We start from the raw sequence: 14879 nt of genomic DNA on the forward strand, positions 1-14879 counted from the left end.
TTATAATGTTATCATTTATGAACTTAATTTTGAAATCGCAGTGTATCAATTATCAGAATTTTCACGGAACAATCTTTCCGACATTAGCCGAGATAAAACTCCTCATCTTCCTCTTTACTCACATGTTCTCCTTAGATTTTTTTTAAACAAATATTATTGGTTCACAAAAAAAGTGAAAAAATATTTTCACGAAAAAAATAAGTGACCATTATATTCGTTATTGTTGTGTGTCTGTCTGTCTGTCTGTCTGTCTGTCCCGAGCATAGCTCCGTGGGTTTTGATCCGATCCTGATGAAATTTTGGTGGGAGGTTTATATCATGATCTAGTTGTGTTTTCCTGAAAATGGGCGTGGTGCGCCCATTATGGGTGGAGCCACACCCAATAAACGTGTGTTTTTAATGGGTAGCCGATTTCAATTTGCATCTTCTCCTTGGGGTTTGTTGAATCTGGCAGGGGTTTCGGTATTTGGTTAGCCCAATGGCACCTGCATAGCCCCACGGAGCTCGATTTTTTCATTTTCGTCTGTCTGTATGTCTGTCTGTCTGTGTCTGTCCCGAGCATCGAAGTACCAGTGGAAATTACGGGTGATGTTGTGTGTGTGTCTGTCTGTCTGTCTGTCCCAAGCATAGCTCCATGGGTTTTGATCCGATCCTGATGAAAATTTTGGTGGGAGGTTTATATCATGATCGAGTTGTGTTTTCCTGAAAATGGACGTGGTGCGCCCATTATGGGCGGAGCCACACCCAAAAAACGTGTTTTTAGGGGGTAGCCGATTTCAATTTACATCTTCTCCGAGGGGGTTTGTCGAATCTGGCAGAGGTTTTCGGTATTTGGTTAACCCAATGGCACCTGCACAACCCCATGGAGCTCGATGTTTCATTTTCGTCCCAAGGTCAAGGTCACAAGATCACGAACTTAGAAAATTGCGAATTTTGACATAAAAATCATACGACCGCCCAAACTTTGAGAGCTAGGATGACAATATTTTTTATGCATAATCTTGAGGTCATTCCCCACCTAAAGTCTTGAAACCATTTTTCTCTATCTCGAACACCTGGCCTGTGGCGCCCCCTTCAAGTTTGTTTTTTACGCTGATTTCATCAAAGTATGGATAATCCAAGGAGTGTGAAATGCCATATAGCCTATATGACGTTATATTGTTCCTGGAATGTTCCGGAGGAAGTTTTACACCAAAGGTCATAATCCTTGACCTTTGACCTTTAAAGTTCACAAAGGTCAAATTTTCCAAGTTGTGTGAATCGAACCGGGTTTTCGACCTTCTTCGATGAACTAACTCCAATAAGCTATAGCACGTATCCTGTTTTCTTATTTTAATGTTCACAACATTGTTTTGTGACCTTTAAAGGTTATGCAAAGGTCAAATTTTGAAAGTTGTTGAACGAAACTGGGTTTTCGACATTTTGCAGCTAATAACCTGTCACTCGTACCACATCATGTTGATCATTTTTATAACTTGATCAAAAATTATCACATTGTCTCATCCTTGACTTCTGAAACAATCTTCATCGTCAAATACAGCTCGTGAACCATTGCCGTCTCCAGACTTGTCTCACCAACATTCGCTGAGAAAACCCATCAAAACCCTCTGTTGCACTCGTACGCTTTTGAGCTTCCGGCACATCTTTGAAGTACTCTTTTTTTTTCTTTTCTTTTTTTTTTTTTAAACCGTGCATGAGTACCTGCGTACCAGCTATGTGAACCCCTGCAAATATCTTTTGATTTTGAAGACTTTCTTCCCAAGAAGAGAATGTATCTGGCCAGGCAAGATCACAAAATAACATTATATACCACTAGAGGCACCCACTCCCTACGGGGGCTGTCAAGGGGGTCATGTTATTTTGTGTATGCCTATTTTAGTCCAAGGGGTCCCAGGATTACACACCCAAAAAATGGTCGTGATCAGTTCAGCCGTTTTTGCTGTACCTGGGAACAGACAGATGGACAGATGGTGAATTATCGTAAGACGAGAAGCACCCACTCCCTACGGGAGCCATCAACGGGGTCATGTTATTGTATCTATGCCTATTTTACTCCAAGGGGTACTAGGATTACACACCCAAAAAATGGTTGCGATCGGTTCAGCCGTTTTTACGGTACCTAGGAACAGACAGACAGACGGACAGACTGTGAATTATAGTAAGATGATAGGGGGTTAGACATATGGACTGCCCTGTGATGTGGAGATGGCACTTAACCCTCACCAAAGATGACTTTGCACTTGACCTGTGGGGAAGACAGAAAACTGATTTTCATTCACTTAGTTTTTACAAAATTGTACTTATACATTAAAACAAATGTATTCGATGAATTCACTGATCCGTATTTATCAATCAAATAAATGATGTAACCAGCAGGGCAAAGTCACAATTGATTGTCGGTCAAATATGATCTCGTACACATAGGTAGTATCTTTCTAGTCATTGACCTCCCACAAATTGCCTTCTCAAGGTGTGTTACTCTGGGAAATATTCTCTGGAGGTGCGATGCCGTACGAATCCTGGAACAACAACGATGTGGTGGAGCTCGTTCAGAAAGGACATCGTCTTGCGCAGCCAGATAAAGCCTCAGCAGAGGTCTACAATATCATGCGAAGCTGCTGGCAAATGGTCAGAGAACACAACTAGTCACCCATGAATGTTTGTTACAAGAAGTTACATTCTGCTTTATGTGGTGTTCATCATCGTACCATACTCTTTGTTAAGCGTCAGTGCTTCCCAAGCAGTTTATTGGTAAGGGTTATGCTGAATTGGTGGGGGGGGGGGTGGTTGCTATTGTCTTCATAGCAGTCAGTCATGGTAGGAATGTCATTTGTTCATAGAGCCAGAGATAACTCACCCAATCTTCACGAAGGACACAGTGGGATCTTTAACGTCCACCAACTAATGCTGGCAGACTGGACACCCAGATTCACATCCATCCAAGGGATGGGACACACATTGATGAAATATTTGCCAGGATGACAGTTTATAGCTGGGTGGAGATTCAAAGCCAGGTTGGGACAGCTCAAAAGTGAGTGTGTACATCTCGGCCATCCCACCAGCCAAATTTATTAGTGTAGATGTAGTGTTCAGATCAATTAAAAATGGACTCAACGGTCAGCACATAACCAATCCACCAATTTGGGGACAGTTCAAGATGTCATTCATATGTCCGTGAATGCAGATTAACACGAGCCTTCATGCAAGACTAGTTACTTGTTCATTTGAGCAAAATGCTTTTTGTTCTTTTTCTTTCATACTTGGTTATGTGCTGATAAAGGATTTAAAGGCTGAAACGTTTGTCATGTGACGTTAAAACGAATGTTTGTCATGTGACAGGTAAGACTTTTGTTGTTGATTGTGAATATTTGTTGGGATGTAAATCAAAGTACATTATTTATCTTCTCAATTGTGGATTGCAATATGTTGGTAAAACTTCTCTGTTTTACATCAACGTTTGAATGGACATAGGACAAATAATAAGCACAACTTTTAAACTTCCATGTAATAGTACCTCTCTCTCAAAAAAAAAAAAGATCCAAGTGTTTGTCTTTTCGCCTCTGCAAAATAAACATTCTTCCATCCTTCATTCACCGCTGTACCGGCACTGAGGCACTTGCTCGTGTAACGCCAGAATGCAAGCAAAATTGACGATGTGCCTGAATCCTTAGAAGACCAGTTATTCGATTAAAATAAGTTGCGTGCAGAACACACCAAGAAAGATCATCTTAAATCACTAAAACCTTGACGTTGTCATTTCAGGCACCTGAAGAACGGCCGTCGTTCAAGGAACTCCTGATCTCGATCAACAGCTTTATGGAGAAGGAATGAAATGATCGTATGAAACTGTTAAAAAACAAAACAAAAAGACATGATCATCATTTGCCTGGGCATGCCAAAGATACGTTGGAGTCACATCACCCGTCAGTGTACTCCCCCACCCCAACACAGGATTTGTCATCTTCTGATCTTCCCTGTGGACCTTCAGTTTTGCTCTCCACCAACACCACCTGTCTGGCACGTTTCTCCCTCTGACTTTCTATACCTACTACAACTCCTTTCTGCATTTTCATTCTGCCGAACTCTCTATCCATTGACCCTTTGCCATCTGTAATCGATTTTGCTCTTACATTTGCTTCAACAGCTGGATGAAATGAAATGGGGAATGGAAAGATAATACTGTCACTACATAGCTCTCCGTGCCATTTTATTGGAATATACACTTTTGTATTGAGTGGGAAAGAATTAAGCCAAAAGTGGAGGTGGGGAATAATATTGTCGCGGTCCTGGCTGGTTCAGGATAATCCCCTGGCCCAATTATGGTGGACGGGCAGTTAACACCGACCAGACCGGTTTTCCTTGGAGGCGGACGCGTGATCCTCAGAGATTATGGCGCTTGCAGGAGGGGCAGGGGGGCACGGGTGGAACAACGGAAGCACGGCAGAAGGGGTTTATACTCTAACCCACCACAGATACACGGACACCAGCAACTTAAAATAAACGCAGGGATTTAATGAAAAGATAAATATTTACAAGGGTAATAATTCAAAATGTAATAATAATAACTAGAACTGCCACTTTATAACTGCTGGCAGTGATGACCGGGTACCCAGTCCGTCCGCCTTTGATACAACATGGGACTTTCTGCAGATGACAGTCGCAAAGTTTTGCATTCATTGGGAAAGTGGTTCCAGAAAAAACATTACTGAAGAGTGATACAAACAGAGGCCTGCTTCGATATGGCATGGGACTGAAGAGCTACGAACCGGGCAGCACAAAGCGTTCAATTTCCTTATTACTGGCGAACAGATTCAAATAATTAAATAATTCTGGCTGCCAAACCGCGTGACCGATCAGGTTGAAATTTTAAACTTTTGTTTCGCATGTCGGCTAAGTTACAAATGTGAAGTTTCGTATATATAGAAGCAGCGGTTCCAGAGTAAACATTAATTAATATTTATCCTTCAATCCAAGATGGCGGCCAAACCATGTGACTTGTGACGTCATAATTTTCACCTCATGTGCAAACACGATCGGAGATGATAAGTGCAAATTTTCGCTTCGCTCGGTTAAGCAGTTCCAGAGAAAACATTATTTAATATTTTTCTTAAAACCAACATGGCTGCCAAACCCTGGGCCCGATCCCGTTGAAATTTCAAACCTTCATTCCGCAGGACTGTTCCATCACAACGCTCATGATTCACATTTATTGATACAGTAGTTCCAGAGTAAACATTAATTAATAATATTCCTTCAATCCACTATGGCTGCCAAACGTTGTGTCGTATCTCAAAAGGGGGTGAGAACTTTTTGTTCGTCATGGAGATGCGGTCATAGTGGTGGAGTTTCGCCTGGATCTTTTCAGCCGTTTCAGAGAAAAAGACGTTTAAAGTTATTATTTTTCAATCCAAGATGGCTGACGAACCATGTGACCTATGACATCAAAAATTTAAATTCTGCTTCCAACTCGGTATTGGAACAGGTGTTTGAAGTTTTGTGTGAATCGGTAAAGGTGCGTTTTTCTATCCAAGATGGCCGCCAAACCATGTGACGTGTGATGTCATAATTTTTACCAGGCGTGCATACACGATGGTAGATGATAATTGCAAATTTTCGATTCGTTAGGTTATGCAGTTCCAGAGAAAACATTATTTAATATTTTTCTTAAATCCAACATGGCGGCCAAACCATGTGACTTATCAATTCGAAATTAACAAACTTATATCGCATGCATGTCCCGAATACAGTTGTGAAATCTCGCCTTCATTGGACCAGCAGTTCTGGAGAAGAAGATGTTTGAAGGTTTTAGGGTTTTTTCAAGATGGCCACCAAACCATGTGACCGATCAAGAATAAATTAACAAACTTGAGAAAGGACCTCATGGGGAATATATGTGTGAAGTTTTGTCTTAATCTGTCTTGCCCTTCAGGAGAAGAAGATTTTTAAAATTTATTCATTTTCAATCCAAGATGGCTGCCGAACCTTGTGACCGAGGATATCATAAATTTAAATTCTGCTTTCCATCGTCGACCCGAACAAGTGTGTGAAGTTTCGTGTAAATTGGATAAGGTCTATTTTTCTGTCCAAGATGGCCAACAAACCATGTGACTTCTGAGGTAAAAAAATTTTTACCATGTATGCAGACTTGAGGGAGGAAGGCACTTGCAAATTTTCGCTTCGATGGCTTATGAAATTCCAGAGAAAACATTATTTAATATTTTTCTTAAATCCAACATGGCAGCCAAACCATGTGACCTATCACTTCGAAATTAACAAACTTGCATCGCATGCATGTCACGAATATAGTTCTGAAATCTCGCCTTCATTGGACCAGCGCTTCTGGAGAAGACGTTTTAAGGTTTTTTCAAGATGGCCGCCAAACCATGTGACCTGTCAACAAGAAATTAACAAACTTGAGAAAGGACCTCTTGGGGAATGTACCTGTAAAGTCTCGCCTCAATCTGTCCAGCCCTTCTGGAGAAGATTTTTTTTTTTAAAAAACACTAAAAAATCAGATGGCGGCCGAATATGTCATCGATGATGTCAAAAAAAAACATTTTTGACAATGAATTTTGGCGTAGATGACACTCAAAAAATTTCAGATTTTTCCTATACGGTGTTCTACTTGACGAATTTTCACCGGTATATCGCTTCACCTATGACGTCACGAAAAATCACACGTGTTCCCCATAGTGAGCTTAGTAAAATGTATCAAACGAAAAAATTTTCCATTGCACGGTTTCTGAGATACAGATGTCCAAAGTTTATTGCTTTTTTCAAGATGGCAACCGCACCACGTGACCAATGACGTCATAATTATAACGTGATTGTGCTATCAAAAAAAGATACAAACTATGGTGAAAATTTCCTGTCGATCGGACTTAGTGTCCCAGAGAAAATGATTTTTAAAGTGAAAAAGGGTGCAAAATGCCGGCAGAAAAATAATAATAATGCGTAATAATAATAAACAGAAGAAAAACAATAGGGTACCCTGTACTCACAGGGTACCCTAATAAATGAAGTAAATTAAGGTCTAAAGTCGAAGCGCCTCTACACACGGACTTCGATGCAGACAAGGGGAAAACAAAAGAAAAAATCCTCCCTTTATTCTGGCACTTTGTTCAGAGATGGTCTTTATTGAACTTTGGGATTGAGGAGTTTCATCCTGCGTGGGAAGACGCGCCAAAAAAATGTCGCTGAGCTGCTGTCGGGGTTGGAAAACGTATGTGAGGTAATTTGTGAGGTGGTATTCAACACCAGGGCTCAGGAACCACCATGCAGCCTCTTCGTCGATCGTGCTTGCCGACACAGCCATTCTCTGCAGAATGGCGCTGCTCCCTTCGGTGATATACACGAGGCTTTGAGGTCTGTCTCTCACGACCAGCCACGAGTCAATGGTCAGCTTCTTGCTCCACCATGCGAGCCAATTCGCAGCATGACAGAATCACGCAGCCTTTTCATCCTCATGCCGAGAGGACAGCAAAGCGAGATCCTCTGTCCCAGCCACGTTCCTCTCATAACTGTCTGCTCTTCGAACCTCACCCTTGTTCCACACTCTCTGACGTCACGCCCATTCATCATCCACCTCTGGGCATGGCTTGTTGGCACGGAAATCGGGAAGGCGGGGCTTCTGCCTGCTCGGCACTTTGGCTTGTTATTATGGTTGTTGTTGTTATAAAAACATCATTCTTTCATGGCTGGCTTGTAAATACAAAAATGTAGGAGAAGGTCACAGGGGGCAATTACAAACTGGGGAAAATTGGTCTTCAGTCTTATGTTATTAACACAGCACCATCCCCCCACCCCCACCGTGTGGTGACAAGTAACATTTAAGCTCACAGATTCCCTAAATTTACATTGAGATATTTCCTACACAGCCACGGACCAAGCAACTCTATATAATCCTAACTTTGTTTTGAAATTCCTCCATCTACCCCAACTGTACCAATATTTACATGTAAACACAAGGATCATTTCAAAACTTTCCTGTATGACCTTAGCACGCAAAACCGTAACAAGCTTTTCAAATATCAGTGCTGAGTCATGTATTACAAACTTTGCTTGCTAGGTTAGAGTCGTGTGCAGGTGTTGCTGCCAGTTAAATCTGAGGAATGATTTAAGGCGTGTTGCAAGTAGCTTTTTGCAGATGGACACGTGTGGAGGGATGACATTTCATGTTCTGCTGGGAAAAAAAACACCTATCAAAAGATTCATCGCTTTATATGATGGAAGCTTTGTGACAATGACCTTTGTACGGTGATGGGTGAATGCCATCCAGGCTGGTCATGAGGATGAGATACCACACACGAAGGGTGACAGGCCACTACTGCGACCGAATGGGGGATGTTGAAGCCACTGTGCTGGTATCTCAGAGTTCTGAGCACTGCCAATTGCCTCGTTTTCATCATATGCTTTTATACTTCTGGCAAAAGGGCAATCAACGCCAGGGCATATATGTGGAATAGTGTAGGGTTACGTTTCTAACCTCCACCGGTATTTATGTTTTGTTTTTTTAAATGTATAATGTTCAATAAAATAAAAAAGGTTTTGAAATGACTTTTGCCTGCACATGCACACAGTGACATAGATATAGAGTTGATTCAAGTTACATTTCATGAATATAAACGGGTAGTCTGATATTTAAAATGAATGCAACATTTGTTAAATAGCAGGAGAAGAGATTGAGATATATTATATAATCATGGAAAAATCAAATGAAAAACTCCAAAAAAAACATTTTCGTATCGAGAGAAATAGGATGAGGGTTGGGTGTAGTCATAACTAGAATATAGAACCAACTACATAGCTTTATATTTTGAGATGTAGATTAAAATTAAATTTCTTATCTTCATAGATAACACATGGTATGCTAATCTATTGCTACAAAGGCATGACATCACTACATTTCAGTTCTCATCTTTATCTACATATTGATGGTTTCTGTCCACAACTGACTCAGTCACTTCGTTTAAGCAAACAGTACAAAAATAGAGCATTCTTCATTTCAGGTTTAACAATATAAATGTCAAAACATCTGTCCACCCAACTTCTCCCAATTGTCCACCCAATGGTGGAACAGTTTGCTGATACGATTGGAATGAAGGTTGTGGTTTTAGCTCTGGAAATATTTCAGGGAAATAAAACATTTTGACTCTCTCTCTCTCTCTACTGTTGTATCAATTTTATTTGAATGCACATAAATATGCAAGAACCCTAATTATAAGTAACTCGCAGAGACCCATGGAAATTCCACATAATGTAAAATGTGACCTAAAGACCTCAACTCCCCCCCTCCCCCACCCTTTTCTTTCAGCCCCCACCCACAACTATCCCTCTCTCCATGACTATCGATTATGAATACAGGTGGTCGCTGGGTGAGGTGTCAGACTTTGTGCTCTTGGGAGGGACTTTATTTGTAAGGTCTATTTGAGATATATTTGCATTTTTAGGTCCCTCAAGGTAAACATTAAGTTTCCTGTTTGGAAATTAGTTCTTCATGTCTGGTATTTGTGTCCTTTATGACATCCTTAAAAACAGTATGTTTCCTGTTCAGAATGATTTTCAATTTTGTTTTATTGCCAGACAGGCAGAGTATTTAAATAAATAAAATAATAATAAAAACGCACCTTTGTCGGAATGAAGTGGTACAGTTTGAAAACGAAACACAAGAAAAACTGAACAACAAAAGACATTAGATTCTTCTTCATTTTTGATGGACGGATGGAAGGACGTGACCAAATATTGAAGCGGCTTCACCACTTAAAAATTCCCACTCTGTGCATGCGGGATCGGGATGAGCTCAAAGCCAAAATGCTGCGAAATTGCAGGTTCGTTTTCTGATTTATGTTCAAAATATAACATTCAATTGAAAAAAGTTGTTCCTCAATCATAAACTGATGTTTGTGAACAGACAAGCAGATTGAACCAATTGCTTCACCCTGCTTTTCACTTTGTGCGTGTAGGGTAACAAATGAGTTCATTGCTGTGGATTTTAAAACACCACAAACCCTTAATCCACCCATCAATTTGGAGCAAACTTTGTGCAGAGCATTGGTGCTGCCGAAGCAGTCCCCTGGGCTATTGTGCACAATCCTGGATAGGTCACCACTCCGACGCAGGATACCAGCAAGCTGGTACTCATGTTGCCGACCTTGGAAGGTTGACAGGCCGAGTCAATTAACTCAACAGCCTGGTATTAATTCAACAGCCAAGCAGGATTTGAACTCAGGACCCAAGGATCCCAAGCCCACCACTCTAACCATTAAGCCAATGCCAGACATAAACCCTTTATGACACGTTCCAAATAAAAGATACACACGATGCAATGGATGAGCTTTTATTGCAAAATTATTGACAGCAATAACCATCGATAGTCATCATTATGCATGTAGTCTCCAAAAAAAAGGAAAATAAGAAAAATATTACAACCGCTTCATTAAATTATTTCGAAACATTCCCCAATTCCATAAAAAAACATTGGACTTGACAGTGCCGACAGGCCACAACATCCAAAGTCACTAATAACCTGAACCAAGTGAAGTTCAGCTTTGCATATTTCACTACAAGTTCATCAAACTTCAGGTTTATAGGAAAGTGCAAGCTGTTAGTTCCATGGGATAGCTCATTAAAAATCCACACTTGCTACCTTATTTTCCAAGAATGTTACCTCTCAAACTCGACTGACGTGCAGTGATCACATATACTATGGATATAGTGGTGATCTACTGGTGGGGACACTCAACTTGCATTCCACAGGTTGGAGATTCAAATCCAGCTAAAGACAAGAGTATTAAAGATTTGAGTGGATGTTTCAAGAAGCCCAAATAGTCTGAGAATTTCCATATCACGAATGGACGGTCAATAAAAAATAAAACCAGCCAACTCATTCATGACCTTTGGACAGGGGAGTGGATGGAGGCGAGAGGATGGAGGAGATCTACCTTTTCTGCCTGGTGCAAGCTCTTTAGGATCAGCAACTTTGCTTCGTTACCCAGGAATAACCATTTGTGACTATGCACCTTTGTTAACTGTCCTACAGGTTGAGGTATTACAGAATGAATAAAAATATATATATACAGTAACTACATGCTGGCATTTGCACTGCAATGCTAGTTCGAGAACGTTTCTTCCAAAAAGTTAGCATCTTGATGTTCCTCAAAGAGAGATTTTCGCATTTCATCTCTGTTGGAGCCTGACTCCGTGTACGCACTGTCATTCTCCGGCAGTCTGTCGACACGATGGAGGAGCGAAGGAAGGTTAGGCATCGGCGCAGGGAGGTCCTTGAAAGCATGCAGCAAGAAGATACCAAGAATAATTGTGAAGAAGCCACAGACTGTGCCAATAATGTCTGCAGCTTTCATGTGATACCATTCTGCAAGAATAAAACAGGAAGGGAGTACGATTATGACTTTTGCCAAAGATTGCCACTGGGACTCGATTAGCACAAATAAATACTTTAAAAGAATCCACAAGAAAAAGATTATGCCTTCAAAACAAGCAGTGGTGAAAAAATGCACTGTTATGTTTCAGCCATGCTTGTTATATGACCAGCCAAGTGAGAATAAATGACTTTTTATAAACCCATGTTTGGCAAACAAACTTATTCTTTCATATGCAGCACAGGGCTCTGGGGTAGCATCATTGGCAGAGGGAAAGGCTGTGATGCTTATGCAGTGCACTCTAAGTAAGAGCAGGAATTTGTAAATTTGCTCAGGATGCTGGCAATAGCTCAAAAACTCCTCATGAAGGACACCATGGGATCGTTAACATCCACTCGCTTATCTCGTTAATCCTGACAGGTCTCACACTCTAACTATGTCTCTCCAAAAGGACTGGCTGGAACCCCCCCCCCCCTGCCCCCCTCACACCAACCCCACATCTACTTTCTCAACAATCCTCTTGAAGAAGTCCTTTCATTCAAACTTTTGAGCCTCACTATCTGCCATGATATTTCCTGGGAAAGCCACATCTCCAAGCTGGTCTCCAAGGCCAGTCGCCGATTGGGCATCCTCCGTCATGAAAAGTCCTTCCTTGGCATACCTAAACTCCGATCCACCTTCATGGCTTTCATCCACAGCTTGAAAAAGTACTGCTTTCTCCTCTGGGCTGGCTCCCCTGCCTCATCTTGCTCAGCTTGAGCTTGGAATCTACCATGATGAAATCGAGTCTATGGGCCTATCACTTCGCCATCGTAGACATATTGGTGCTCTCAGTCTTCTGTCTGGTCTTACACCTTCTGCTCTTTCCTTGCTTTGTCCCTCACAGGTTTCTGCAAAGGTGCACACAGTCCACAATCAATGAAGTTCTGGTGAAATTACCTAAATCCAGGAACACCGCTCATCTCCACTCATTAATCTTCTTTTTTCCTGCCTGTGGAACCAACTTCCACTTACTCTTCAATCTCATTCTTCCCTCCAGGTCTTCAAGACAACTGTTCACCAACTCAGATTGTCCCCCAGCCGAAACCATGATCTTTTTCTGTCCTCGTTAACTCACCCCCCCCCCCACTTTCCCACTTTTCCCTCCTGAGAGTTCATGTCTGTATCCATCATGTTCACCCCATTCATTCTCTCCTGCCACCCATTCCTCCCCATGCCCATTGCTTGTCCCAGACTGCCTCTATCTTGGCCTTCAACTCTGCTGTTGGTGTTTTTTTCTCCTTCTTTCTACTGTTCCTTTTGTCCTGATCCATTCATTGTGCTCATACTACAAGCTCTTTCATGAGCCTCAACTGCCTGTTTTTTTTAACAAACTAAAAAATAAAAACAATATACAATGGCAAATAAATCAGAAATACAAACAACGAAGAAAATATTAAAGATATTTGCATCAAGAATGTTATGTATAATTTCAAAAACAAAGATCAACTCGAGGGGGAGCACTCAGTAGAGTGCAAAACCTCCGCCGCCAATACTGCTGGGTCACTTAAGTGAACCTGATATCCTATTCATTGTGGGTCAAAACAGATCAGACTCTACCGAACCACGATTGAATAAACTAAACTAGATTGACGCGCCTGTAGAAATGCCAAAAAAATAATATCGAAATTTTTTTGAAAAAAGGTGCAAAATTTGTTTTTTTTTCTCTAACAATTTTTTTTTGGGGGGGGGGGTTGGAAATCAATTAAAACGTGTAGAAATACAAAAAAAATTCAAATAAAATCAATTTTTTTGAAAAGAAGTTGCAAAATTTTCCGGTTTTTTTTTCTCCAGCATTTTTTATTTTTATTTTTTGGTTGGAAATCACTGAAAACATGTAGAAATGCAAACACAAAAATTCAAATATTTTTTCAAAATGGCTGCTATAGCGGCCATATTGGACTTTGGCCCAAGTCCAAAATCTAATGGCATGATCCTTGGACCATATCTAACCCCCCCCCCCACCAAGTTTCGGCGAAATCCGTCCAGGAGTTTTTCCGTAATACTGTTCACAAACAAACAAACAGAAATGGGTGAAAACAATAACCTCCATCCATCTTCGATGGCGGAGGTTAACAAGAGGGGGAGCACTCGGTAGAGTGCAAAACCTCCGCCGCCAATACTGCTGGGTCACTCAAGTGAACCTTGTATCGTATTCATTAAATATGATGTCAACAGTGCTGACAGAGTTATAGTTCTTTTCTCCATTTGGGGGGGGGGGTTAGAAATCACTTAAAACATGTAGAAATGCAAAAAAAAAAATCGAAATTGTTGAAAAAAAAAAAGTTGCAAAAACATTTTTTCTCCAACAATTTTTTTTGGGGGGGGTTGGAAATCACTTAAAACATGTAGAAATGCAAAAAAAAATTCTCTATTTTTTTGGGGGGGGGGTGGAAATCACTTAAAATATGTAGAAATGCAAAAAAAAAAATTTCTAACTATTTTTTTTTGGGGGGGGGGACCAAGTCCAAAATCTAATGGCATGATCCTTGGACCATACCTAACCGCCCCACCAAGTTTCGTCGAAATCCGTCAAGGAGTTTTTCCGTAATACTGTATACAAACAAACAAACAAACAAACAGAAAGGGGTGAAAACAGTAACCTCCATCCATCTTCGATGGCGGAGGTTAATAAAACAAATGAACTCAATCGATTACAAACCAAAGGGTTTTCACAAGGCATAATGAGGTCCAAAATGTAAAAAAAACAAAAAAAAAACGAGTGCATTCAAGACAAAAGGTTTGTAAAATCCTGTAACTGATTATACCAAACACACAACGGTTTACTTGGAGCACTAGTTTTTCGAATTTTTTTGATATTTAGTGAACCTACAGCCTCATGAGGGCACACAAACAATATTGGATGATGTGTTTTCCATTACAACACAAAACAATTGTTTTAATGTCAAGCTGGTGGGTTTAGTTTCTCATTACCATGATCAGATGCATCTGCTGTAATGGGAAAGAAAAAAATTAAATGCCAACCCTCGACTCCTCTCCGCTCCCCATCACACAAATCCAAAGTGTATGCAGTAAACCCTCAAATATTGTGGGTTCAAACATTGTGGGCAACCTATTGTGTTCCAGTTTAGTTATCGCAGGATTTAATTTCGGCCAATTGCAGTTTTTGAGCCAAGATGAGTCACTCTTTGCGTCCGCATGTACGATTACCTCCGATTATGAGACTTTTGGTGTTTCTTTAAGTCTAGTAACCAAACCAGCATACGGAACAAAGCTAAATTTAATAATGAATCGTCATCGAACAGGAAATGACAGATGGAGATTCTGTAATACTGGATCTACAAGATCTAGTAGACGCACACCAGTTAATAATGGTACTCGAACGTAAAATGATGAACAAAATGAATTGTGCCAAAAGGCAGAGAAAGGTTATGGCATTGTACGAAAAAAAATTGAATTGTTAAATACGTTAGCAAGAGGTGAAAGTGTAGCATCTGTGGG

The 14879-nt window shown here is 40.7% G+C and overlaps 2 protein-coding genes across 5 annotated transcripts in view; one reads left to right on the top strand and one right to left on the bottom strand.

Moving 5' to 3' along the window:
- LOC147014464 (tyrosine-protein kinase Tec-like) overlaps nucleotides 1-9158 on the top strand; it is a 123089-nt gene extending 113931 nt beyond the window's left edge. For 2 of the 3 annotated variants that reach the window (XM_085852414.1, XM_085852412.1), the window contains 2 exons: nucleotides 2471-2628; nucleotides 3763-9158. In XM_085852414.1, the coding sequence (XP_085708540.1) occupies nucleotides 2471-2628; nucleotides 3763-3831 (227 nt within the window). In that variant the 3' untranslated portion in view covers nucleotides 3832-9158. The remainder of the gene's footprint in view (nucleotides 1-2470; nucleotides 2629-3762) is intronic. The other variant, XM_085852413.1, reaches the window with a different exon arrangement.
- Nucleotides 9159-10320: 1162 nt separating this feature from the next.
- Nucleotides 10321-14879, bottom strand: part of LOC147014465 (magnesium transporter NIPA2-like) — a 43835-nt gene continuing 39276 nt past the window's right edge. For both annotated transcript variants that reach the window (XM_085852418.1, XM_085852419.1), the window contains one exon: nucleotides 10321-11371. In XM_085852418.1, the coding sequence (XP_085708544.1) occupies nucleotides 11109-11371 (263 nt within the window). In that variant the 3' untranslated portion in view covers nucleotides 10321-11108. The remainder of the gene's footprint in view (nucleotides 11372-14879) is intronic.

This window comes from Eptatretus burgeri, chromosome 13 (assembly GCF_056783735.1).
Source record: "Eptatretus burgeri isolate ZD-2024b chromosome 13, Ebu_testis_v1, whole genome shotgun sequence".
Classification (NCBI taxonomy): Eukaryota; Metazoa; Chordata; class Myxini; order Myxiniformes; family Myxinidae; genus Eptatretus; species Eptatretus burgeri.